At 34.7% G+C, this 26,459-nt stretch overlaps 4 protein-coding genes and 1 long non-coding RNA gene across 19 annotated transcripts; 2 read left to right on the top strand and 3 right to left on the bottom strand.

Annotated features, from left to right (window-relative positions):
* Positions 1–1,865: 1,865 nt before the first annotated feature.
* Positions 1,866–4,735, top strand: LOC105139891 (anamorsin homolog). Its single transcript, XM_011046525.1, has 8 exons — positions 1,866–2,033; positions 2,342–2,492; positions 2,931–3,097; positions 3,179–3,283; positions 3,526–3,685; positions 3,768–3,901; positions 4,253–4,327; positions 4,419–4,735. Exons 1-8 carry the CDS (start codon positions 2,031–2,033, stop codon positions 4,455–4,457), a joined length of 834 nt encoding a protein of 277 aa, XP_011044827.1. The 5' UTR covers positions 1,866–2,030; the 3' UTR covers positions 4,458–4,735.
* A 189-nt stretch (positions 4,736–4,924) lies between these two features.
* On the bottom strand, positions 4,925–7,042 carry LOC105139890 (uncharacterized). The gene is made up of 2 exons (XM_011046524.1): positions 6,867–7,042; positions 4,925–5,755 (listed from the first exon to the last, which is right to left on the bottom strand). Exons 1-2 carry the CDS (start codon positions 6,951–6,953, stop codon positions 5,213–5,215), a joined length of 630 nt encoding a protein of 209 aa, XP_011044826.1. The 5' UTR covers positions 6,954–7,042; the 3' UTR covers positions 4,925–5,212.
* Positions 7,043–10,003: 2,961 nt separating this feature from the next.
* LOC105139889 (2-dehydro-3-deoxyphosphooctonate aldolase) lies at positions 10,004–15,861 on the bottom strand. Of its 3 annotated transcripts, none has more exons than XM_011046522.1 (13): positions 15,612–15,860; positions 15,409–15,506; positions 15,158–15,254; positions 14,510–14,575; positions 13,760–13,819; positions 13,554–13,628; positions 13,339–13,423; positions 12,643–12,701; positions 11,899–11,943; positions 11,477–11,575; positions 11,074–11,121; positions 10,880–10,927; positions 10,004–10,352 (listed from the first exon to the last, which is right to left on the bottom strand). In XM_011046522.1, exons 1-13 carry the CDS (start codon positions 15,645–15,647, stop codon positions 10,296–10,298), a joined length of 873 nt encoding a protein of 290 aa, XP_011044824.1. In that variant the 5' UTR covers positions 15,648–15,860; the 3' UTR covers positions 10,004–10,295. The 3 variants fall into 3 exon arrangements, 2 of the variants coding, with proteins under 2 accessions (XP_011044824.1, XP_011044825.1); XM_011046523.1 differs by having other exon boundaries at positions 10,296–10,352; positions 10,880–10,911; positions 15,612–15,861; XR_845075.1 differs by lacking the exons at positions 10,004–10,352; positions 10,880–10,927 and adding an exon at positions 11,318–11,401 and having other exon boundaries at positions 11,081–11,121; positions 15,612–15,861.
* A 1,813-nt stretch (positions 15,862–17,674) lies between these two features.
* Positions 17,675–21,261, bottom strand: LOC105139888 (MA3 domain-containing protein). Of its 2 annotated transcripts, none has more exons than XM_011046520.1 (5): positions 21,189–21,261; positions 20,608–21,069; positions 20,174–20,268; positions 18,181–20,022; positions 17,675–17,946 (listed from the first exon to the last, which is right to left on the bottom strand). In XM_011046520.1, exons 2-4 carry the CDS (start codon positions 20,849–20,851, stop codon positions 18,187–18,189), a joined length of 2,175 nt encoding a protein of 724 aa, XP_011044822.1. In that variant the 5' UTR covers positions 20,852–21,069; positions 21,189–21,261; the 3' UTR covers positions 17,675–17,946; positions 18,181–18,186. The 2 variants fall into 2 exon arrangements, with proteins under 2 accessions (XP_011044822.1, XP_011044823.1); XM_011046521.1 differs by having other exon boundaries at positions 20,608–21,060; positions 21,189–21,250.
* Positions 21,262–21,599: 338 nt separating this feature from the next.
* On the top strand, positions 21,600–26,279 carry LOC105139887 (uncharacterized). 12 transcript variants are annotated; one of them, XR_845068.1, is made up of 5 exons: positions 22,562–23,987; positions 24,075–24,115; positions 24,227–25,382; positions 25,507–26,124; positions 26,218–26,279. It is a non-coding gene; the product is annotated as an uncharacterized LOC105139887 (long non-coding RNA). The 12 variants fall into 12 exon arrangements; XR_845064.1 differs by adding an exon at positions 21,600–22,237 and having other exon boundaries at positions 23,331–25,382; XR_845062.1 differs by having other exon boundaries at positions 22,562–23,467; positions 23,891–25,382.
* The last annotated feature ends 180 nt before the right edge of the window (positions 26,280–26,459 follow it).

Genomic DNA, 26,459 nt, shown 5'->3' with positions numbered 1-26,459 from the left:
CAATTAAATTCATGGGGTATATGTTTAATCACTTACAAGTTGACACGTTAATTTGTACGTAAACTCAGTCTGAAAAGTTTGTTTAAGATATCTACTAATTAACTCATTCTTGCTCAAACTATAATCAACGGCATGCCTTCACAATGTCTAGAATTGTATTTTACTGTTATGTCTTTTTTTTTTAGATTAACGTGAATGTTCGGGCCAGCTTGCGCGCACCACGACTAATCCCACGAGCCTTGAAGTTAACGACCATGTAAGCCTCCAGTGGCCATCATATGAGCAACCAAGGACTCGAACCTGAGATCACAGAGAGAGCAAGTCCCTTGATTCCAAGTCTTTACTACTTGATCACCACCTATATAGTTATTTTACTGTTATGTCTTAATTTATTGTGTGGTGGTATTTCATCTGTTAGCAATATCATCATGGAGTTTGGAAGTCCAGAAATACATACCTCCATTCGTAGCAAAATTGACCCGATTACTTTTAACGGCAATAGTCAACGTGCTTTTATCTAATTTTGAGTGGATTTGCCCGTGTTAATCGGGACGGCTAGTTGTTTTACATTGAATAAATTCTATTTTAATTTCTTTTGAAACCCGATTTGATTAAAATCTTGAGTCACTTAGGTTACAAATTAACATATTGCGTGGACCTGTTTAGTGCTATTGTTAAAAAATATTTTTTTAAAAAATTAATTTTTTTATTTTTTTATTTTAAATTAATATATTTTTAGTTTTTATATTATTTTGATGTACTAATTTTAAAAATTATTTTTTAAAAATTATTTTTTTAAAATAAAAAAATACTTTAAAAAATAACCGTTATTACACTTACAAGTACCCTTAGAATAATAGTTTTCCAAATAGGATGCTTTTGATCTAGTCATTAAATAAGATCATTTATTTGAAAAGTTAATACAAGTTGATATTTTCCTTTTAATTATATCATTTAAAATTATTTGTTTTGAAAAATAAATTTTATTAGTTTTTTCAATTTCCTTTCAATTAAGATACCTCATCTTGTGATCTAGGTAGAAGATTTTACCGGGGTTTTATTTTAAAGTGTTTTTATATTTTTTTAATTTTATAAAAATATTTTTTTTTAATTAAACTTTAATTTTTGTCGTTGTTTGATTTTCTAGTGAATTATCCCATTCAATTCTGCTTGTGAATTTTAATGATGGTGGATTTGCTGTTATTTTGTTCTTAGATTTTTACTGTTTATTATTATTTTTTATTTCATCTTAGAATTGATAATCATTATTTTTTATTTTTTTCTCTACTGCTGTCTTGAATTTGTTTTCTTCTGTAAATTGTGCTTGGGTGTCATTTTTATATTTTAAAAATATTTTTAAATAATTTATTTATTTATTATTTATTTTAAATTAATTTTTTTAGTATTTTTAAATTATTTTCATATACTAATATTAAAAATAAAAAAAATATTATTTTAATATATTTTAAAATAATTTTTTTAAAAAAAAAACAGTTACAAGTATACTATCCAACGGATCTAAATAGCAAGTATTGTGATTCTACCTACCACCTCCTTGGACATGGATATTTTGATACCTTGAATTTCTCGTCAGCGTAAACGTCCCTTCATTTCTCTATCAAAGATAAAAACTTAGAAGTTTTTGCGGCATATCCAATGTTACGCAAGAAAATTAGTAAGTATCACCATCCATTCGACACGTGTTACCAACACACTCCATCCACACGATTACCGACTCATGGCACACCCCCGCATTGCCGACTCACGGGGAGACTCGAGCACCCCGCGTTCCACTTTAAAATCACGTCCACGTCATCATGCTCCTTTTCTCATTCATACGGCTGCATCACACCCGATTCCTCTTCAATATAGAAATAGCAGAGAGGCGCAACATAAACTCGCGAACGCAATAAATTCCAAACTCCAAAAAGGAAAATAAAATTAAAAGAACGCGAGAGAAAGTCGGCGAAAAAAGAAATTGTCTTTAGGGTTTTTGAAGTTTCTCGAAGAGGTTTTTGAAGAATCAGCGAATGGTAAATCATCATGATTCTAGCGCCCTCTCTCTCTCTTTTCATTTTTTAATTTTTGAATTGCTAATTTGTTATTCGGTATTGTAGACCCATCTCGTGTTTTTTTTTTTTCATTTTTAATTTAATGTCTTATACGTATTGATTTTCATAATTTATTATATTTGTGTTTATATTGAAGAAAATTAGGATTAATATTTCGGTAATTTAACACGGGATCCACCCATGAGGAGATTTGTCTTGATAGTATTGTTTTATATTATGATGTTATGCTGGTCTGTCTTGCTAAAATATTTGTAACTGGTGTTTTGTAGGATACTAAGAGAATGCTGCAGAATTCTGTACTGGTTTTAACAGATGATACTCTTATTTCAATTGGTACTGTAGCAAATGCGGCAAGGGAGGTTGCCAATGATGGGGTTGACCAGTGTGATCCTCAAATTATCACTCAAGCATCATCTCTAAGTACTTTCGTTAATCTCTTTGTTGTTTTTTCTTTCCTTATTAGTTTGATTTCATTCCCAATTGTGTTTGCAAGTCATGCTTTGCAATGTGCATCTTTCAAAATGAGCTGTGATGTTGTATTGACCATGTTCTTCATAAGTTCTTAGGAGGACTGAGGTGATTATTTAAATGAGACAATTTTGATTGGAAGTATTTTAGAGTTTGCAGAGAAAAAGAGGTAGCTCTATAGATGGATAGGACATTGCACTTTAGCATGGGTACATATTTTGGCAACAATGATGAGTTACAGAGTTCACAATCAGTGGATCGGTTTTCAGTAGCATATACAAGCAATGCTGTTAAATTCCATACTTGCACAACTTGTTCCTTGTTTATTGAATCAGGTTTATACATGCTAGGTTGCGTCCTGGTTTAACATCTGTTGATGAATTATGACAGGTAAGCTGCCGTTGGAGCCTTCCTCCGTGGATATTGTCATTCCCATCTTCAGATCAATTGAATTTCCTGGTGACCTGTTGGTAAAGGAAATGTTTAGAGTGTTGAAGCCTGGTGGAACCATTCTGATTTACAGTTCTCAGCAACCTGTTATAGGGGAAACTGACAAGGTGAATATAAATGCCTGTTTTTTGTGTGGTCTGGATAGAGTTTAGTTTGTCATCAAGCTTCTCACCATGGTGTTTCTGTAGGCAATTTCTGGTCTTCAGCGCAAGTTGCTTTTGGGTGGTTTCTTGGAAGCGGAAGCTCTTCAACCTAAATCTGTTGGACTCTCCAATGTGGTTCGTTCTTTTGGGGTGAGTTAGTTTTCACTTGTGACTGTTGGCATTATTGTAATCTTGTTATTCTCTACTCCTTTACTCAAATGAGGAATGATAGAACTATAATAAGTTGATCCTTGATATAAAAGGCAAGGATACATATTCCCTTTGCAAGTTTTAGCTGTATCGCCCTTTTCATTCCATCCTAATACTATTTGCTTTCCATTATTCATGTTGCAATATACTTGGTTGAGTTTATAATCCTTCTTTATTCTTAGGTCAAGGCCAAAAAACCTTCTTGGAATATTGGTTCATCCTTTGCACTAAGGAAATCCATAAAATCACCCGTCAAGGTTCAAAATGATGATTATTCAGATTTGATTGACGAGGATAGCCTTTTGACGGAAGAAGATTTGAAGAAACCTCAGCTACCACCTGGTACGATAGAAGACACTGAACTTTGGTTTTATGTATTTTTATGTTTTTTTTGGGCCACTAGTAACCATATTTGCTTGTGAAGTTGGTGATTGTGAGGTTGGAAGCACAAGGAAGGCTTGCAAGAACTGCACTTGTGGTAGAGCTGAGGAAGAGGAGAAAGTGAAGCTGGGACCGACTATGGATCAGCTGAACAATCCACAATCAGCATGTGGCAGTGTATGTCGTTATGTGCATTTATGTAGATGTAATTGTTTTTGTACATGCTAAATTCTTTGTCTCAACATGATGGTCCCTGGATCCTTGGATGATTCCGACACTGCTGTGCGTTTTGGTTATGTGTCCTGGTTTCATATCATTAACTTTTTGGGAAAGAAGCTGTGCATGTGTTTAGGTTTTACTATTATGCTAATTTACTTGATGCAGTCTCAAGGCATCATGGTTCATGAATAGACTAGCACACGCAGACATTAAAATCAGCATGCTTCAAAGTAATCCGCTTTGTGGTTTGTTGAATCAGCTAATTATTTCTTCCTTCAGCCTGAATTTTTTTTTTCTTATGTTACGCAGTGTGGACTAGGGGATGCTTTTCGTTGCGCTACATGCCCTTACAAAGGTCTTCCCCCATTCAAACTTGGTGAAAAGGTAATTAACAGGAACACAGGATCTCTCTTTCCCTTTCCCGCGACATCTGTATTACTGTATTGTATAGAACTAATAATGTATTTTCTTGCAGGTTTCGCTGTCTGAAAACTTTCTCGTGGCAGACATTTGAAGTCAAAGTTGGATTTAGATGCTGTTTTGGACATACGCGGCTTGTGAAAGCTTTTGTTTTCAGTTGGCTATGATTCATTCATATATAATTTACCCATTCAAATGGCAGTCAACTTTAGTGTCCTAGAAATGGTCCATAAAATGACCAAACAATGTTTGATGACGAGAATAACAAACGAATTTTGCTCTTCTTATCTGCCTTGGTGCTTATTTTCTCCTTGTGTTGGGTCCTCGTTTTAGAACTAAATTCATTGCTAAATAAAGCCTGTTTGTTTTTAAGTTGAATTTTTTATATATATTTTTTCTTTTAATTTTTTTTTAATGTTTTCATATTATTTACTGATATAAAAAATAAATTTTTTAAAATAAAAATAATATTATTTTGATATATTTTTAAATAAATATTTTTAATAAATAACTAATATTATTGGCTATAAATGTGCAATTCAAGCAGTTTTCAAATTCAAATTGAATTAAATTTGAATAGCATTACTACTATGTAAATGGTACCGGATAAATGCGCATAAAGTGTCTCTTCCCTTGCGAGGCAGCAAGTGAAGATAGGAGTCGAACTTGTACTGCACTGGGCAAGCCACTGTGTTGATGACCACAGCGCAGCACTTCACAAGTTCAAGAAGCACCAGCATCAGTTGGTTAAATGAATAAACAAACTCAGCCTTTCGCCGGTTTACGTGCATGAAGTCTCGCAATACAAAACTGAATACAGATTTGGCTTCCCGGTGTATCCAGGAAGCATCAGCTAATCTGCTGAGAAAGAAGAACCAGAAGCCCTTGAGGACCGACCAATATTTCGTTAAGGAAACTCAATAACCCAAACCATACCACAGGAGTCACATCCACTCCTCCAAGTGGTGGAATCAACTTTCTGGTCGGCATGAGAAGTGGTTCTGTGGGAGCATAAACTATTACATATGGAAACTTCCCGACAGGAAGCTTTGGGTACCATGACATTACTATCCTCAAAATAAATAGAAAGGAAAATGCTGAGAGGAATGGCCCCAAGATACCTACCGCTGACTTCGCTGCGGCAGGGTCTAAATCTGCCAGCATCAATCTCTGAATTAAATTTGAGGTAGCTTCTGATGTTTTTGGTATGCCTACGTTGATATTCCCAACAGCCTCCGGAATGCTAAACGGCTCCCCTGATATGTCTCCATGTGACATTGCGAGGTCTACATTAAGAGAAGCTGCGACTCTGGTAAAGCAGCACGTCCTTGACGACAGGACTTGACGGCCTTGGCTGGAATGTCCTCCTCTGGTAGCGCAGTTCAACCTCTCCTGCACAACTTAAACAGTTAGATACATGGAGTCCGGAGCCTATAAGCAGTTCGAAAATCTTCTTCTTAACCTTGATATTTTACCCAACTATCATACTATTAATACAAATGTTTTCCATTCATGGAAAAAGATTTGAGAACGTAAAACAAAATTGGGTCAGAATTTAAGAATATATTATGCTGGTGCACATCAAGGCCCCCGCAAACATGCAGATGAAGATTATAGAATATAAAAAAACTGATTAGTGTGCAGGAAGCCAGGGGATTTGATCGTATGTCAAATTCAATCAAAAACATTGACTCATAACAAAACTTTAAAAAGCATTCAGAGAAATCCCAAGTTGTTTCAGAAGGGCACTGGGACATGATTTTGAGGTTCAAGCAGCAAACACTAGAAAAATCAAATGGAATACAACCCAAGGACTCTCTGGTATAGAAACTAACCAGGGATATGCAACTTCCTTTTTACAGAATTTATACTTACATTTCAACGGCGACTAAGAGTAAGCAGGAAACTAATAAATGGAGCGAAAGTTCTTGAAGAAAGTAAACACATGCACACAGAGGTCAGAGAATTCATCAAGTTGTAAGAGATAATCTTTTTCTAGGGCTGGTTTGGTTCCGAGAGCGCAAATCACATTCACAAATAGAACTTGTAGCCAGGATAAAGCAAAAGGGATTCTTTAGCCAGCCCCAGTTACTCGTTACAGCCCCAAGTTATGTGCCTAATTGCTAAACCAAATTACGTAACAAGTAGAAATTGAGCAAGCCCCATCAGTAATCAAATGAGAGGAAGCCTTGGTTTGCACACACTGCTGCCTAGAAAAATCGAAAACCAAATTCCCTCGAAGAAGAAAAGGATCAACTTTAACATATTTCGAAGAAAACCAATTGCTACAGTTTCTTTTTCAGTTTTTATCTAACATTTTGATAGGATAAAGTTCATTTTAAATAAACATTGATTTACTAAAATGTTCAACTAGTTGAATGGAGAAGAAAAGAAAGACTCCACTCCTCCACCATGATATAATCTGAACTAATATTCCATGCCATCATCATATGCATAAAGGAAACTGTAAAAGCAAAATAGTAAACAGAGTTCGGGTGCTCACAGAAACATTAAATTTGGCTTTCTTGTGTATCAAAGGCACCCATCTTATATGATTCTGGTTGTGGTGGAGGGAAGATAATGCTGCCATTTTCTGTGAGAGAGCGAGAAGGAAATGAATGGGCAGCAATGTATCAGTGTGCCGGTGGATTTTTATGGATTTTTGTTTTCATGGGTTAATTTGAAGCCAGCAAAAAGGAAACAAATTGCAATCGGTGGACTCCCAATTGGAAATCTGGTTCGGTTGGGTCCATCACCAAGAAGCCCAAATCAGGCTTTCCCTAAGAAGAGCACGGTACCGGGCTCTTCCTCGGATCATCAGAATTATGCCCTGTTTGACATTATGTTTTTGAAAGTTTTTAATTTTTTTAGTTTTAAATTATTTTTTTGGGTTTTATTGAATTTTTTTAATATATTAATACAAAAAATAATTTTTTTAAAAAAATATTATCTATAACACTTTCAAACAGACCCTCATGTTAAATGCAATGTGAGCACTAGATGATTCCCTATAATAAATTTAATATATATTTGGTTTTGCAATACTTTTGTTTTTGTTTTTCAAAAACTATTTAATTTTTTTATTTAAAAAATTTATTTTTTGATGGTTTAAATGTGTTGATATAAAAAAAAATATATAATTTTAATATATTTTGAATTAAAAAATATTTTTAAAAAGCTTTTCTATTATACATGCGAAACACTGTTGTTTGTTTTAGTGTGTCTCGAGTAAGTTTACATGTTAATTGAGGTTAGTTCTTTTAATTATTTTAAAAATATACCCTTCATATATTAGTGAGATGTGTTTAAGAAATTTAATAATTCTTTTACTATCAACTCAGGATTTGAATGCAATATTTCAAAAAAACTGGAAATAACGAGAAATTATTGATATATAAAAAATTATACTTCTTTACCTAATAAAAACATAATAACCATCGTAAAAAAAAATATATTCATGAATCCCATTATTTTGTGAGACCGAAGAGCAAAATTGAAAAATTAATACCTTCATAATTCCAAAAGACATGGACTAGAAAGTAAAAATTCAACGAGTATTTGCAACAAGACAATTCCTTCCGAGCTGGTCTTTGTGGGCTTTTTTATTATTATTATTACTTTATGGACAACCAATTACATGACCTATGAACAAAAACATGCCAGCAAAATGCAATTGGAGTCTCATTAATCACATAAAAACCTCAATGATGTCATGGAATTAAAAGGAAATCAGGAGCAAACCCTAATAAATTAATCTCATCACATGTTCTTCATGCTCCAATTTGATTCAAAACTTCCCTTGCTAGTAGAAGGGTCAAGGAAAAAAAGTAATTGGAACAGTTATTTGCACATCAAGAAGAAGAAGAAGTGTGCATCTCTCTCATTGAAATCAGTCTGGTTACATAAATGGATAGCTAGCTTGGATCTTCATGGTCATAGAGAAAACATCTATCAAAGTATATAAGAAAAATAACAATGAAGAACTAAACTATTGCTAAGGAAGAAAAAGAAAAAGAAAAACCCTAGATTTGCTAAGCAAACTATATACCTAAGCTAGACTAGCTATTACCTTACAAAAACACAAAGTAAATTAATGCTACAACACTACACCTTTTTATGTTAAGTATTTTTAAAAAAAAAGTAAAAAAAATCCTATACGTTTGTAAACAACTATAAGAGGTTAAAGTAACATTAAGCTCCTCTATTCATCTTTCAAATCAAGTCCAAATCCAAACTCTTAATTGACAATTGCCAACATGAAACTTTCAATTGAAATTGCTTTTCACACAATGTTTTTAAAAATATTAATATTTTGTATTTAATTTTTTATATTTTTAAATTGTTTTTATGTGCTAATATAAAAAATAATATAAAAAATACATAAAAATATTATTTTAATATGTTTTCAAGTAAGAAAATAATTTAAAAATAATTATTATCATATTATTAGACACCTTAAAATTCATTTATTAATGAGTTACAACCCGTGGTTACACCCCAGATGCTTTTAATGAGACTTTGATGATAATAATGATAGATACATGCCAAAAAAAAAAAATCTACATGCAAAAGCTGTAAAAATATTAAGATTCTAAAAAGGCTCATTATTGTCACATATATAAGATAACTATTTTAAATTGTGTATTGGAAATCTCTAATCAATGCATAATTCCCCAATTTTGTTTTTGAAAGAAAAGGTAATATTTACTTCTTTTTTTTTCAACAAATTTTTAGCATTTGCAATGGAAGTCTTCAATATCTTCTAGGATTATTTTGTTTTCACAAAAGATATGTACTTGAAAGAAGTATATCCCTAAAATGCCTAAATTAGTAAATTACGCCGAACAAGTCGACTTCCTTACAGGGCCTGGGCTCGAGGGTGTTTTTGTCACTTCATTGACAGCTCGAGTACATGACTCCTTGACAAAAAGAAACCATCTATCATGCATAACTGGCTTGCTCCCTAGACAACCCTCGTCCAAATCCATCCAGTATCAAGTATTCATTATAAGGCCGTTTATTTTCTGATAAATAACTTTTTTTTTGAAAAATAATTTTCATAAAAATAAATTTTAAAAAACTAGATTATTTTTTAATGTTTGGAAAAAATAAGTTATAAAAAACAATTTTAGTATTCAGTTACATCATGAAAAAAAAGCAATAAAATAATTTATTAAAGTTTTTTTCTCTTCTAAGTTTGTTAAAAAAACAATGTTAAAATCTAACGATAAAAAAGCTAAAAGGGGATGAAATTAAAAAAATATTTTAATGTTATAAATTATATTAAATAAAAAAAAAAAAACAAATTTAGCAGATAAAAATCAAGTAGGCTTCTACGAGGAGGGCTGACTATTTATATACGAGACATTGTGTTGAATCCAAAATGAAAAAGCACTCATCTTACATGTTGGTGAATGGAAGGGGTTTGAGTGTCAAATGTCTTCTATTTTGCAAGAAGTTTCCAAATATTTATCTCAAATAATTTTATTTTTTTTCAAGTAAAATGGTAAAATACACGTAAGTTCATCATCATGGGCTGGATTTACATTAGGGTCACCAAAAGCTTCATTCCACGCCGCAACAGGTAACCCCACTTCAAACAAGCGATGACCAATCATAAATTATAAGAATCCATGTCTACTGGATGAAATTTCTTCCATCACCGCTAATAACTCTATAGAAAGAACCATACTTTATTCACAGTTTACAGCCATCAAATAACATGAAAAGTTTTCTATCTGATATGACGAGAGGAGGTTTGCAATATGAATGAATACAAAGAATCTTAAAAATTGAGAAACAATGTCTAAGAATGCATGAATAGACTGGATGCAGATTCAAGTGTCTTGAGAATAAAGAATTCAACAGTGAAAAGCAATCTTACAATCAAATAATTTCTCCCTGGTTATCTTTGAGAGAGGCAATCAATTTCCTATTCGTGAAATGGTGTGAGATCAATGCTCATCGGTTTCTTCCCCTTGCTTACCTTCTGTGGTACACAAGAAAAATAAACACCCAGGTCAATAATGGAATGGAAATGATGTTATCCATGCTACATCATATACAACAACCACTACCAATCAAATTTATTACTGGAACCGGGGGCTTTTCTAGAAACGTTGGCTTGAGATTGTAGAAGGAGACTGGCAAGGAGGAGGCAGCGAGTGAGATTATTCAAACTAACAGGCTGTTAACAAGTCAGCCTGGGTTAAAAAATTGAAAAAGTGCAAAATGAATGCCAAAGGGTTCAAACAGTGAGCTAACAGAGATTGGTACATAATGATAGGGATACTAAGAAGCGGTGAGAAGGTAAAATCACAGAAATTAGTAGGGTTCTATGAAATAGAGACTCCCAATCACGAGCCCCAATCTGACATCTGGGTGTATTCTCTCTAATCTCATGAATTGGAATGAAAGAACACAATGTGTGCAACATTGCTACAAAGAAGAGTTTCTGACGGTGTATAAGCTTTAGAAGAAGTGTATGTGCTGATAAAAGATGGAGATAATACTTACAGCTATTGCCACAAGCTCCTCTAGCAGCTCCTCTAAATGGCGTAGAGGCTAATTTCATCGAAAAGCAAAAGATAGATAATTATACAGCCAAATTTTTTATAAAAAACTGGCATTTGTTTAAACAAAGATCTATATGTATAATCTAACGAAAAACACCTAGGACATTTCACAAACAAGGCCTATGTAAGACTCACCCACTGAGTTGGACCATCCACCGGGGCATTCAGAGGATCATCATGAACCTAAGCACCACAAAGAAGCTTTGAGAAGCCTATATATAAATATGATCAAAGATACAAACACTGACACAACTACTAGAAGTCTCTAGGCTTGTCAAGAAATCATAACACCGCAAACTCAAAAGCAAAGCAAAAGATTCACAAAATAAAAAAATTCATATAGAAAAACTAGACATTAATGGAATGGAAGAAACCAGACCAATTCACTTAAATTCCTCCTGACGATGAACTTCGGAGTCTCCACAAACAGGGATGGAACCACAACAAAGTCTTCATTTTAGCCCTAAAATTATATGGTGTGTATATAATCCTGAGACATTCCAATAATAAATTGATCATTTTCAACAGATCATCATACCTCCATGAAAATTCCATCCACCCCAACGGCCACTGCTGTTCTTGCAATGCATGGTATCAATTCACGAAGACCTCCACTAGCAACACCTCCACCATCCAACTGTAGATAGAGCATACTTTAACGATTTCATATGAGGGCAAAAATACAAAAAGGAGATGTACATAGCAACACATTAAACTTTACATAAAAAATGAAGACCAGGGAAATATAGCGACCAGAAGGAAGGACAACACAAAACCATAGCATCAAAGACTTGATATAAGACACCAAAGGCCAAAATTATTAACATATTGGTTTCCCACATTCTTAAAGTTTATCAGGGAAATCAAGTAAAACACACTAATACTGGTCTGCTAACATTTACCAAGACTGAATCTATGTTCCATCATCTAGTACAACAGAAAATGTAAGACAATCCACACCTTTCTCCCAGCAGGCTGTTGTAGTGAATGTGTGATGTCAGCTACCTGTTTTGAAACACATAAACCTGTGGTTAAGTCTTCCAGATTATAGCATGTAAATTGAAATATAAGAAGCATAACAATAGAATAACCCAAAAGAACTATCTGAAGTGGATTAATACTGTAAGCGGCTATAGATAATTTCTATAATCAATTTAAACATGACATGTTTGATAAAAGATAAAAGTTTGAGATTTCTAAACTAAAAGAGCAAAAGTTGTGCAAGCCAAAGCCATAAAATAAAAAAATGGAATTGAAGTTTAGTGAAACATTTAAAACTTCTCTCCTTTTAATGGAAGATTAAATTCAAGCTAATGAATGGGAAAATTATCCATATATTCTCTTGCCTACATCTCATCCACTTCAAGATCAGGATCAAGTTCTAAGAAAGCCAAAGGATTCTGTCCTCTTGCAAAGAAAACTAGAATCCCAATCAAATATGACACCTCTCCTTATCTCACAGACAAGAAATTCAAGGAGTGAAAAATGAAACGGTCCAAGTTTTGGAGATTTACATGGAGGGGGAGAATCAGGAGAATATCTGCTATGAGGTGGTCTTATAAATGTAAAATACCATTCACCTTAGGACTTGATACACTTTGTTTACGTTACATACTTTTTATCTTAATTGAATTATTCTTCAATATAGAGGGGCTTGATGAGCATCAAATGGTATGAAACAATAAAGAAGAGTATTTGACGTACAACAGGACAATTAGCTTCCCTCATCCATTCCAAATTACGTGGATCAACAATCAAATCACCTACAAGCCAAGCCCAAACATAGGATCAAATCAAACTGGATAACAAATATGCTGTTACTCATCAAAGACTTCAAATTCCAAATATGTTTAAACCAAACTCCTAAATTGTGTAGTTCACAAAAATCTAGTTCATTTAACTTACATGCAAATAATTCAAAAACACAAAATCAAATTTCTCTTAATAAGTGTTTCGTTCTGCTTCCTCCATTTCCTTCTCTCTTTCTACATTTTATTCCTAACAATAAATCCTCGTAATTTCTAATTCTATTCTGAAACCTTAATTCCCCAAACCTTATTGATTTCCTACCATTCTATCTTTGCCAGACAGCGCATAAATTTTAATTATCCAGGCTGTCCTGCATCACTGGTATGCTAATTTAAACAGCTTCTTAAATTAATTGCAGATACAAATTTTCCGAACTTCAAGAATCCCCTAATTCATCCCCTTTTACATGTTGAAAGATAATAAGAAACAAAAAACATGGCTTCTTATATTCATTTCAAATAGAAAGCTGCAGAACTTCAAGAATCCCCCAATTAAACCCCCTTTACACTGTTGAAAGATAGTAAGAAACAAACAACACCTTTTAAAAACATATGGCATACATCATTTGAGACAAAAACTGGGCAAACTTACTATAGCCAAACATGGTTCCCCTCTCGCAAACCATGACATTTGGATTTCCTGCCAATCTTACCTTCTCAGCAGAATTTGACATGACCTGCATGTTTTTAATTCTATGATCATTAATTAGAGGAAAAACACCTGACAGAGGCATACCTATATTTAAAAAGCTTGAAATCCAAGCATGTCAATATGAATACTTTTTTCATGGAAAAGAGAGAACTCACAGAAGGAGCACAGAATTGGCCTTTCTTAATATTGATAATTTTTCCAGTCTTGGCAGCTGCAACTAGAAGATCTGTCTGTTATAAAATCTAAAAAATGAGATAACTGCATTGAAAAAAACAACGAAAGGGAAAAGGTTCATCTTTCAAACTCAAAATGAACTCATTGTGGAAACATCAGGCTAAAAGACAAAAGGTAGCAACTTAACCTGACGACATAAAAAAGCTGGAATCTGAATGATATCTGCAACTTTGCCAACTGGTTCACACTGGCCAAATAGAAAAGGTTACAATTGTTTGTGACACTTTGGAGCAATCTTACTACTTCATTCTGGTAGCAAGTTGGCTCTAAAGAAAAAGGTAAATATTTGAACAGAAACGAAGGACTATAAATAGAAAAGACATAAAATAGGATGTAAGAGTTTACATAATTCAAGAAATCAGGCTAATGAAAATTCTTTAACAAATATTCCAAGGGAAAGAAAACAATCGACAGACACACCATAAGGTTTTCCATAACAGTAATTTCATCCTCTCTCTTCTTCATTTTTTTTTCCTTCAGAATTCTACCATTTTGGTCACTAATTAAAAAGACTTGGAAATTATAAAAGACCAATACAACAATACATAATCATTATCATCTCATGACACAATAATACATCAACTTTTATTTATAAGAAGTTGCGAATAGCAAAGAACTAAAACTTAGTTCAGGCTGGACCATGCTGAGTGCATCATCTTTCATTTCTCATTCTTAACACCATTAAGAAGTAATGCTCCACCTCATGGAACTGAAATTCTAGAAGAGCCATGTAATAGACATTTGTTCAACTTATTAGATCATATAATATAAACTTCCAAAAAATTAATGGGAAGAAGTCAACATTAAAAGAAAATAAACAATATGATCACAATTAATGGGAAGAAGTCAACCATAAAAGAATAGGATGGTTGCCTACCTGAATTGTTTCATGCACATCAGTAACAATGGGGATGTCATATGCTATTTTAACCTTCTCAAGGATCTACAACAAACACAAGAGAGAGGATATTAATGTTATCAGTTCATGGAAGTTAAATTTCCTAAAATTATTAAGCATCTTGACAATCTACTCATAACATGACACCAACAAGTAAATCTAGTAGAAGTGACTACAAGCCTGCTACGAGATTTTTGTGCATGCATTATCAATATTGGAAGTAATCACTGAACAACCACAAAAAAATGTAAATAGATGTACATTGCTTGATGCCAACATATATTCATCCAACATCCAATTTGAGTGGTCATGGTCAATAATATTGGCAAAGACTGTATTACTGTAATACCAAGATCATTACGCAAATCACTGTGATCGATATAAGGAAGGCACGCCAACATTATCCTATTCTGAAGTCAATGTCTGCACTTTATGAACATTTATCTTAGTCCCAACCTGTGAATGTGTAAGCTTAATTACTTGTATTTCATAATTGCTGATTGTCTTGTTTTAACATTTGTCTTGTTTTAACAGTTATGAATTACTAGCATAAAAAGTATAAGCTTTACGCCTATGTCTTATTCCAATATTTCGCATTATCCATTGTCGTAAAGCATGAACTGATACCTTCAAGCCTTCGCTCATTCCTGGACCTCTAAATGATTTTGAGGATGTCCTATTAGCTTTATCAAAGCTTGATTTAAAAACCAGTGGCAACCCAACTCTACAAGATAAAACAAAAATAAATCACAAACACCATTACCTTCAGCCTGCTTCCTTCCAATCATAATAAAAGCAATCCATTTTTCCAATCACCTTGCCACAAAACATCATTTTTTTCAAAATTAAACGCATTGACAGAAGCATAAGAAACGTACTTGGTGGAGATAGTCTTGAGATGGTTGGCCATTCTAAGAATGTGTTCTTCAGATTCAATCACATTGGGTCCCGCTAACAAGAAAAATGGTTCTGCTGCCTGCATTTCAAATCCAATCCAATCGCCAAATTATACACAAAAGACGATTCATACCAATGCATAGACCAAACAAAATGATAACCGATTCAAGACCTAAAACCTTACCTTGAGCTGGTCAAACAAAGCAGTCGAGGAATCCATATTCTCTACTTAAACCAAGAAGCTCAGCAGCAAAACTTTATGTTATGCAGTTGCGTTTTCGGATTTTAACAAAGCAAAACAAGAGAGATCTCGCCTGACGTAGATCTACGCTAGAGCTGACAGAAATCCACTCTCAGAATTACAGCACAGTGACAGGGTGAAACATTCACTCACTGTGTCTCGCTTTAGCGAGTCAAAGAGTCGGTGGGTGTTGGGGTCCAGAAGCGAGTTGGGTTTCAAACGCAAATAAGACGTGCGTTTCAGGCCCAATAGTAAGGCGAGATCTTTTGTTTCATGTCTGCCTACTAATTTGCATGTTGATTTTTCAATTCAATCAAGTTCTAGTTTTCTAGATTAGGTTTTGGATTGATCGATTATCAAATCAATTCGTTAGGCCAAACCAAGTATTATAACAATGATCCTCAACTCTAAAAGCTTAACAAGGCATGCCAGGTACGAGAGGAGAGCATGATGATACCTATGCTTCAAATCTTGTCCTATCTTAATTAGTTTTTGCATAAAATTAAATCTTTATAAATTAATATTTTTAAGACCATGAAAAATTATTATTTAATAATAAATTAATAAATTGTTAATTTATCAATATGTTCTTTATTTATTATTTTATAAATTTAACGGATTATTAATTTATCACATTGATCTCAAGTCAGGAACAACTAAAAATATTATTTAATTAAGATTATTAATTTATCAAGTTTATATTGCATTTTACATTAAATGTAATATAGGACTTACCTATTAATTGAACTCCCTCTTTTAAAAACATGTAATAACCGTTTATCTTACTTATATAGTGCCCACATGTTGTTAATCATCTTTTTTGTTATCCTAGATACCAACTAATTTCAACTTAAAAAAATCAAGGATTATGGATAACAAATGGCTTCTACCCAATATATACACCATTAACAATAACTATATCAGTCTTGTTACCGGCATGTTTTAAGTTCATTTAAGTTTTTTTTTTTTTTCATTTGCATGCTATAGTGCACAGAAGGAGCTGTCATTTGCTAGAAAATCAGACCATATTGTAATGCTAACTATATAGATAGTGATGAAGATATAGGTGTATTTGGTATTTCAAAAATATTTTTAAAAAATTTGATTTTTTTTCTTTGAATTAATATATTTTTGATATTTTCAAATCATTTTGATATAATGATTTTAAAAAATAATTTTTTAAAAATAAAAAAATATTATTAATATATTTTTCTAAATAAAAAATACTTTAAAAAATAATTAAAACTACACTTTAAACACACATATAAATTTTATGCTAGATTGGGCTTTTCATGGATGTTGGGCTAGCGGAGTAAAGATAATTAGAACTTATCTAGTGAGTTTGATGGCTTCATGTTTACTCGTAAAAATAAGTTTAGACTATTTAATATTCAAATCAATAAATACAAGAGGTGAGGAGTATGTAAAGCATGAGATTCATGATATTAATTTTATTTTTATGTTTTAAAAATATTTTTAAAAAAATTTAATTTTTTTATTAACTTTAAATTAATATTTATTTAATATTTTCAAATCATTTTAATGTATTAATATTAAAAATAATTTTTTAAAAATAAAAAAATTACTAATATATATTTTAATATAAAAAATTATTTAAAAAACAATTACATTTATATTACCAAACAAGCATTATCGAGAAGCTTGCCATGGAATATTTTAGATGGTACTAGGTTCGACTAAAAAATATAACAAACAATTTTGGGTTTAGGTGCGTACCAAACGATTTGGTGAACTTGTTCGGTCTTGACTCCGATGACAGGAATTTTGTTTAATGCACTATCAGATAGCCATCACAAGAAAAAGGAAAATATTCTAGTCATTTGAATCAGACTTAGAAATTATAGGAGGGATAATTGATCAAGGAAGCAAACTAAATATTATAATCTTGTTTCAAGTAATTCAAAACAAATTCTTACTGGCCATGTGTACTTCATACAACAGCCAAGGAACAGATTATTAGTGCTACAAAAAAGAAAAAGAAAAAAGGAATCACAGCTGAGTAATATTTCCCTATTCTTAGGTGTGAAATTGCCAACATTCCATAAGGATCAAATTATCTTCTGCTTCAGCTCATAAAATCCTCCTAGAGCTGCATTTTTTATGCGAGAGGCATGCCAGCAGTTTCCTGAACAGGTCAATGGAAAGTGAATTCAAGAACAGGCGACAGCAACCACATGAAACCTGTCAGACTGTCAGGTTCTCTTCATTAGTTTGATCGGAGAGTCAAGAAGAAAAATAACAAGACCAAGAACACGACCTGCACAGCAGAATTTCATGAACATCAAAACATGTGCAGTGCAGGATATAATGCAATGGTTTCCTATAAGAGAAGTATCGTGTAACATATAATTTCATGTTAAACATGTAATGTCTATGGAAATTGTTTCCTATAAGAGAAGTCATGTTAAACATGTAATGTCTATGGAAAACTCTGGCCTGTACTTGAGCTGCGGGGCATGTGTCAAGAAGCTGTTTAGATTAGATTGCCTACCTTTTATCATAGATAGGCGCCATTCTCTTTGGTAGGTCCTGATTTGCTTAAACAGAAAAAAGAATCTAACCACCCTGCAAGCGTAGCTCTCTCGACATAATGTTTGAATTGTTTCTCAGCATCAGGCACATCCAGAGCCAGGTCATCCAGAGATTCTGCAACCCTCCCGAAACCCTTCATCATCTGATATGTGGTTATGAGGCCTGAACTAAAGCATTGATCAAGTAAGCGCCACAACGTTTCATTCTTTTTCTCAATTATAGCCACTAATGCTTTCTTGACAACCTCATGGTGGAAAAATGGCATGCTTAATTCCTTTATGCAGCGACAAGCCTCCCCAATATCTCCTCCAGATTCAAACTCCTCCAGCAGCCTTCCAACTTTGTCCTTGACATCTTCAATGTCCCATCCAGGACTGCCGGTCCCCCCACCACCCCAGCACCTTAAGATCCGCTCCCCAGAAAGTCGTGCCTTTAACGATGACTTTGCCATTTGAAGGACTTTCCTCCCAATTGACTCTGACCCCGAAAACTGGGTTCCAATTTCCTCCAACTGTCGTGGCGCCAACACTTCATCCACCACTGCTCTTGCCAGAAACATTGCAAGATCCTCAACAACCACTGGATTGTCAAGAGCAGTGTCATCTGCTGATTCTATCAGCATAATAAACCCGTTCACGACATCATCTGATGGGAAACACAAAGATGAAAGCAAAACGGAAGCCATTTCCTTCTCCCTATTTTTTCGATCCATTGCAAGAGTTATCAGCCTTTTAATGAAGATGGCATTTAGTTCCGCCGAATATGCATTGTTCTCTGATCCGAGACAACTACCGACCTCTGAAATATCACCAGATAAGAAATATTCTTGAATAATAGATTGAGCTTTCAACTTGAAAATCTTGGCTGAATCATCTTGCAAAGATCCTTTCACTGGTGTTGGTACAAGCGACTTCAAAGATGAAGCACACAGCCAGCCCTCTGATGCAGCTTTAGATATCAAGGACTGTAATATCTTGCATGCATTTGGGATGTCTAGTGATAAGTCATCTACAGAATCAATCATCCTGCCAAATCCTTTCGATGTTTGGCTTGAATTAATCAAGCCTTCTTCAGAGGCTTCCTTCAACAAATCTAGTAGCCGGCCTTCAGCTTGCTTCCTCTCCATTGCCATTATAAGCGCCCTTTTAACTATTTCATGGTGAAAGAATGGAACTTTCAAATCCTTGATGCATCTGCGAGCCTCTTTCTTGTCGCCACTCACAACATACTCTTGCAGTATATTGTCAATCTTAGCCTTCACATCCTCGACTGTTTTTTTCATGCCACCTCCCCATCGCCGCTCAATAATTTCTGCATGATGAGGGGCTGATAGATAGCCCTTTTCAGCTCTTTTTAGCACATCAGCCCCCTTAGAATCTTCAGGTAGGGACGCCATCTGTTTTTTCAAAAAAGCAGGTGGGAGCATGTCATCAACCACAGCTCTTGCTATGAACAGTGCAAGAACATCAACGGTTTCAGGTATATCTACAATTAAGTCATCTGCAGATTCCACCAGTTTACAAAAGCCTCTGTAAACATGTGGGGGGTCGATGATGTCAGCATAAAGAGCAGACAAAAGAACAGCAGCCATTTCCTTCTCTTTATCGTCCCTGTCCATGGCCATGGAGACAAGTTTCTTCACAAAATAATAGTGGTAGCCAGACATTTCAAGTTCTCTCAATTCGTTGGCAGTTGAGACAATATCATCAGTCGTAAAATATTCCTCCACCATAATTGTAACATTCCTTTTGAACTCCAGAAAATCCGTTGTCGATTTTCTCACAGTTGTATGATCGCATTCCTGCAACAGTGGACATGGTCTACAATTTTTGTTACTTGCAGCAAAAGAATACCCTTTGAATGCTTTGCATCTTTATGGATGCTGCAAAGCTAATTCTAGAAGTAAAATCCAAGGATGGAACACAGAAACGTGAGATTTATTAATTAAACACCTCACTGCTATCAAAGTTTGGGTCATTTGGATCAAGAGAATGATTATCATCGACGTCAAGAAGCCCTCCCCATGTTCCTTTACCCCCTGAACCACCTGCCACAAGAAAATATAATTATCGAAGGAATCAGTTTAAAGCTACCCTTTATGTTAACAAATAATTCACTAAATCCAAATAAAATAACACAAACAGATGAGAGTTTCCATCTCTAGAAGGCAGTAAGAGAATGCATGTCAGGATAAAGCCTATAAACCAAGAAAAATGTCTCAAACAGCCACATGGGAAATTCCATAAACTCAAGGCAAAACACAACCTTCTATTCATGAATTTCCTAGCACCATTTATGCAAAATTCACATCTATTAAATGAAACTGTAACTTCATGAAATCATCGACCATCTTTTCTAACAAGTATTTGAAAGCGCATCGCCGTACCTTTTTTAGGACGCCCGTCTTTTGGAGAATGTGAATGCCTTTCACACTTGCCAGGACTTCCCTTGCTAGGACTTCCCCTGCTCGAGCCAGTTCGGTTTGGTGACCTTGGAGAATTTGGAGAATTTGCAGACTTTGTATGAATTGAGATCTTCAATTGAGATGCAGACAATGGATCTGCACTCTCTGAAGCAGATCGTGCAAGCTCCCGATGCTCTTTTGATACGAAACCATCACTATATTCCATCCCACCAAAATTCCCTACAACTCCACAATCTGATGATTATCACTGATTCCAAGAGACAAATTCATAAACCATCACTCTACTTAAACTAACCGCAACTGATCCGGCTGCCGAAATAACAATTCGGTGAGCCTACGTTTCTCCACAAATTACACTTCTTCCCTTGTGATGAACGCTTAATAAATCTTAAGATCCAATTAATCAATCCAGTCCTGCAAAAACTAACCTTCAGCGAAGAAAATTAAGAATTCCGGAATCAAATGCTATTAACAAAACCATAAAAATCAATAACAATTAACAAGTATTTTTTATTACCGAAAGCTATCAAAGAGTCACAAACCTGATGGCAAAACAGCCTTGGAATTAAAATGCATAAAAAAAATTTAGGCTTTGATCATGACGAGTGATAAAAGGCAGCAAGCAGTAGTTTGTTTGTTAAAAATAGAATTCCATTTCCGTTATGATCCATTCAACACGGATCTATTCTCCTCCCCGTTTAACTGCCCTTTGAAATGGAAAATACCCGGGAAACTCGATGGTTTAGTAACTGCCGTTGACGATGTTTCAGTCCCTGGTAAATATCAAGCTGGGCCTGTATCTAAATGTCCAAGAGGAAAGTTTCCCGGCCCACGAAGATTAGGGAATTTCAGAAAATTTATAATATCAGGGCCCACATTAGCCCAACAGAAAACTTGAAAAGGTTTTCTCCAAAATCGTTATAAATTATAAGCAAGAAAAGCAAAACCTCAGACTATAAGGAGAGTCGCAGTGGCGTTGTGGTGCGGAGTAGAGCGAGGACAGAGCGAACAAGCTGAAGCAAGTCTGAAGAACCAGAAGAAGAAGTCGTCTATTTGAAATCACAATTAACTTATCTTCAAGATAGAATCAAAGTATTATGCTTCTTTCTTTCTTAACAACAAGCAGCTATGTGTTTCTTCTTCTTCTTCTTTTCGTTGGCACCATACACTGTTTAGAGTGATGGTGGAAGAATGAAGAGCTTTTTAACCTTGATTGCGATGTTCCAGATTTTATGGTTTTGCTTCAGATGCAGAAACGGATCCAACAGTTGAGATGTGGCATTGCATTTCTCTGGTTTTAGGTCATTGGACTGGATTTTATGGTTCAGTAAGGTAACAAAAGATCAGTCTCCTTGGGGAGGGCTTTTTCATTTTTTGATGTTTGGCTCGAGGCTGAGAGATGGTCTGCTGCGCACTTGTTTAAAAACTAGCACCATTTCAAAGAGAAAGACGTTGCTTTATTGTCAAATCTAACAAAAAGACAAATGTGAAGTAATTTGTAGAAAAAATAAGACTTTTAGTTGGTGATAAGAAGGAGATACAGTATTCGAGATGTGGTAGAACAGACATGGGAGTTTCTGCTGTTGGGCAAGTAGGTTGCTTAGCCAAAAAAAATTCCCCTTAAAATACCAACTTGATAGTTCTGGGTTTGATTGAATGTCCATGCTCGTCCAGATATTTCTGTTCAAATAGGTTTCCGTGTTGATAATCTTTGTCGCTATTTCGTTTTGAGCTACTTACATTCAAGAACTTTTGTAATCTCCATAACTCAAGGAGACTGCAATTCTTGTGCTGATGTGCAGAAAGGTGCGCCGCTTCCAATCCCATCGGTCGTAGTAGCCGTGGAGTTAACTGAAATCATTTTCTATAGCGTTTCATCTTACTATTCATTTATTTACACGGTATCCACGTGAACTCTGTGTGTGTGTGTATTGGAAACTTCAAAATGGAAAAAAAAAGGTGGGGGTTGGGTCATCATCTCTCGACCTCATACTTCTTTGAGTTGCTTAACAATTTTATTGTTAAAGTTGCTTGATTAATACCATGAACTTATGTTTCTAGTATTATAAAAGTTGAAATTCAATGGAATAGTCTTATGTGGTGTCCAACCTGCAATGATGATGGACAAAAGGTATAAGAAGAATCCTAAATCTTTTTAAACAACACAAATGCTTGTAAATTGTTATCAGAAAGTTGGCCTCAGCTTACTGGAATGATGTTTTCTCTTCCTTGCAAGTCTTCCATCAGCTCTGATGGGCCAGTTGTTTGTGCCCTGCCCTGAGAATTAGTCAGGAAATGGAAATTGTTCATTTATCTTCCTTCTGATCTGGATAAGCACCTACTTATGAGAATAGCCATCCAAAATGAACAAGTCATGCTAATACTCCTCTTTATCTGCTTTTTTTTATAATCGTTCATCACAAAACTTTTTGTTTCCATAGTTCCTCATCTTAGCAAATATGTCTTTCTTCCTCCATTTTCAACTCCCCCCATCCCTCCCCCGATGCAAAGAAGGAAAAATTTAAAGGAAATCCAAATGGGTCAACAAAAAGAAAATCAACTGTGAAGAGGCACCTCCCATTATTTCCGTGGTTGATGGTCCACATAGTATATAGGCGACATTTTTTTAAGCATCTTCATCCTTTACATTTGAAAACTGAGGAAATGGCTAATGTTTGATGCAGGTGATTGCACTGTATTTGCGATCCAAACTCAAGGATGTTGATGCTCAAAACAAACATTCATGGGAGACTTTTCCAGAAGAACAAGATGGTCGGCCAGGTTTCATATTTTTGGATGGATCACCGAGCTCTATTTACTTGTAATGTCCCACGTTTTAGTTGAAACTTGGAACTCTGTTGTGAAACTTGGAACTTCAATTTTTAATTATTTTGTTATTGGATGGATCACTGAGGTTTAGTTACCTGTAATGCCCCTCCTTTTTGGTGAGACTTGGAAATTCTATTTTTAATTATTTTGTTATTGTTATAATCCTCCCTCTAATTACTAAGTATATTTATGCCATCATATCCTTTAGTAACAATTTTTGAGGTTTCGGGAAGAATATCCTCGTAGTTATAGTATTTTATCCTGAATAGAATACATGGCATTACATCTTTGATTACAAGTTACACACCTATCAAGCTGAATGGGAGAATATTTCAAGATAAATTTTTTATAGTGAAATTAATTCGTATTTCTTGTTTTAACTTACGCTATTGCTGTTCCTTTTTATTTTTCTTAGAAGGGGAAATTGGTTATGTGAGAATGTGGAATGGAGTCCTTCCGAAGGACACTCGAATTGTGGGCTGGTGTCCTGTTCCAAGTGACTTCGGTGCAAGGTCCTTCTAAGTGCTTAATAAAGCGTTACTTAGAACTTATTAACTATACTGTGTTTGCATAACCAGTCATCTTATTGTGAAGTGCAGGTTCAGCTGATTGAGCAGGGAATATAAATATCACTTTTGGGGTGACAATTTGAATCTCTTGGCATGCAGTTCTTTTATTGTTAGTTTTTTTTTTTTTTTCTTATTTGGACTTAACGTGTAACACATCTAATTTTATGCTGCTTGCTATGCAGCAAAAGTGCTCAACATTAATTCTATCACCATTTTTCATGTTCCCCCTAGTTATGGAGAGTGCAGGTAAGAAATTTATGGGGGAACATGATTTCAGAAACGCGCAAGACGGATGCAGTCAATGTGCAAAATTGTAGGCGACATGTGACATCATTTGAGATCTCTCCTTGTGATTTGAGGTCTGAATTTGTAAATCATCTGGTCTGATTTCGATATCAAAATTAGTTTATTCTTGTATGCCATATGATTTATCTCTTTGTTTGCATTGGCTGCGGCAGCCAGCAAGGTAAAATCCCTTAAAAATAAACTAGCCTTTCATTCCTGAAATTTTGTCATGTCACTAAAGTTTGGTGGTTGTGTTAGTTGAGTGGTCGTGATGCATTTGTGATGGAGTGTGCAAGAGAAAACATCATCAATCTCTGGGTTTTAACTTGAAAGATTAAGTGGTGGGATGGGTCTATCAATTCATTTCTTATCTACAAAAATTGTGAACAGTAAAAGAAAGGGTGCAACAAGCAATAAGCTAAAAATACAAATGGATAGACACGCAGTATGCTGCCTGATGGAACCCATTTCTCAGTCAGGATGAAATATTTGGTGCTGCATGGTGACACTAGTGTCATGGGGAGTGTTGGATGGATGATTAGGAAGCTAAGCATCAGAACCATGTGAATAAACGTGCTTGAATCCAACTTATGAAATGAAACAGGAATTCCTTTATTTATTTTGACCACTTCACTGAAATCCCTTTATGAAACTGCTTTGCTGGCAGTTATTCAAATTGAGACCTTACTATTTCTTTTGCAGGTTTAAAGGGCATCAACTTTGTGCTATAAAAATCAAAGGCAGTGCTTTCCTGTTGCACCAAGTTTGTTGCGTGGTTGCTGTGCTGCTTATGATTGGCCAAGCTCTTGAATCCCCTGATGTGAGTATCAGTTGTCATTGTAATTGCATGGTTCTTGTTCTTTATTTGATGCCTTTAATCCAAAAAATGATTTTCTGCGTAGACAGGTTTAACAGCTTGCACTACTTTACATTTGCTTTAGCTGAATGTCCACAAATGACAAGAATATTATAACTGAACAAGATGGCACCCACAAGGGGGACCATTTGCACTGCTTTGCAGTTGCTCTGAACAATCTACTGTGATTTATGCTGGTAAATGCATATATGTGCATGTGCACTCATGTGGTATTCAATTCCTTGTTTCGCTTTACAAATAACATCCCCACCATGCATAGCAATTCAATCACAGATGATAGCTTTTTACTATAATTTTCAGGCAGGGACCATTTCGAAGCAACATTCAGCATATGTTGGTATACAGTAAAGCATGAGGAATCCTCTGTTTGAGCTAAAATTTCCTCGCGAATTGACAATCCAGATGATAATATTTGCCTTTCGCTTTCCAGTTTACGACTTTGAGAGAATACCAAGGTAACCCCAGTATCTCACGGCTTCAGAAATTCCATTGGTTTTCTTCCTGTGAGTTTGAAGCTCTCAAGTTTGCATGTTATTCAGGTACTTGAAATTCGAAAGACCATTAATATATTGTTTTCAAATATACTGTTTTCTAGATGCTTAGTAGCTGAGATTAAGCAAACTCCACCTTGTAACCTCCAACCTCTAAGGAGCTCAATACATGAATTTAATATCTCATAGCAGTAGTTTAGGCAAGTCATGTACTTTGGAGTTCCATCTCTTTTCCCTCAGTGCTTGCTGAATTGGTAGCTAATTTAACTGCGATGTTTGAAATCATTTTTGTTAAGCGTTACTGAGTTTGTGCATGGATGCTGGACAAGCTCTGCATGGCCACTTGGAGAATGAATATCGGCTTTACCAACTCCGGGCTACTATCTTTCACGAGGCTCTCTGTTGAGTCGTTTGCCTTTGTCAAATGGTGCAGAAGTTCTTTCTTCATCTGCTCTAGATGAAACATTTTAGCTATTGCTTTTATTGGTCTACGTTGCTGATGCCATTTCTGAATTTTCAGATAAAGACTCATCGAGTAACGGAGTGATGAGATAAAAAGCCTCTCATGTCCCTCTCATGTCATGTTCTCATACCACATCTCAAATATCATCATAGTATTACGAGAATACTTGAGAAAATGTTTGAGGATGGGGGTGTAAATTATGTTTTTAAAAAATTTAATTTGTTTTCTTAAAAATTATTTTTTATATATATTTTGTATCGTTTTAATATGTTAATTTTAAAAATAATTTTTTTAAATAA

The sequence above is a fragment of the Populus euphratica genome, unplaced genomic scaffold (genome assembly GCF_000495115.2).
Source record: "Populus euphratica unplaced genomic scaffold, PopEup_1.0 scaffold185.1, whole genome shotgun sequence".
NCBI classification, from domain to species: Eukaryota; Viridiplantae; Streptophyta; class Magnoliopsida; order Malpighiales; family Salicaceae; genus Populus; species Populus euphratica.
This window is presented reverse-complemented; position numbering and strand designations above follow the sequence as displayed.

Excerpts from the sequence above, each read along its gene's own strand:
- LOC105139890 (XM_011046524.1), bottom strand. The coding sequence starts at position 6,953 with ATGGCAGCATTATCTTCCCTCCACCACAACCAGAATCATATAAGATGG. Across the intron at positions 5,756-6,866 it reads AAGCCAAATTTAATGTTTCT|GAGAGGTTGAACTGCGCTAC; the intron begins GTGAGCACCCGA and ends TAAGTTGTGCAG.
- LOC105139889 (XM_011046522.1), bottom strand. The coding sequence starts at position 15,647 with ATGGATTCCTCGACTGCTTTGTTTGACCAGCTCAAG. Across the intron at positions 11,944-12,642 it reads GGGAAGCTAATTGTCCTGTT|GTAGCTGACATCACACATTC; the intron begins GTACGTCAAATA and ends GTTTCAAAACAG. Across the intron at positions 11,122-11,476 it reads TGGATGGAATTTTCATGGAG|GTTCATGATGATCCTCTGAA; the intron begins GTATGATGATCT and ends TGTGGTGCTTAG.
- LOC105139888 (XM_011046520.1), bottom strand. The coding sequence starts at position 20,851 with ATGGAATATAGTGATGGTTTCGTATCAAAAGAGCATCGGGAGCTTGCA. Across the intron at positions 20,269-20,607 it reads AGACGGGCGTCCTAAAAAAG|GTGGTTCAGGGGGTAAAGGA; the intron begins GTACGGCGATGC and ends TTCTTGTGGCAG. Across the intron at positions 20,023-20,173 it reads CAAACTTTGATAGCAGTGAG|GAATGCGATCATACAACTGT; the intron begins GTGTTTAATTAA and ends CCACTGTTGCAG.
- LOC105139891 (XM_011046525.1), top strand. Across the intron at positions 2,493-2,930 it reads CACTCAAGCATCATCTCTAA|GTAAGCTGCCGTTGGAGCCT; the intron begins GTACTTTCGTTA and ends GAATTATGACAG. Across the intron at positions 3,686-3,767 it reads GAAACCTCAGCTACCACCTG|TTGGTGATTGTGAGGTTGGA; the intron begins GTACGATAGAAG and ends TTGCTTGTGAAG.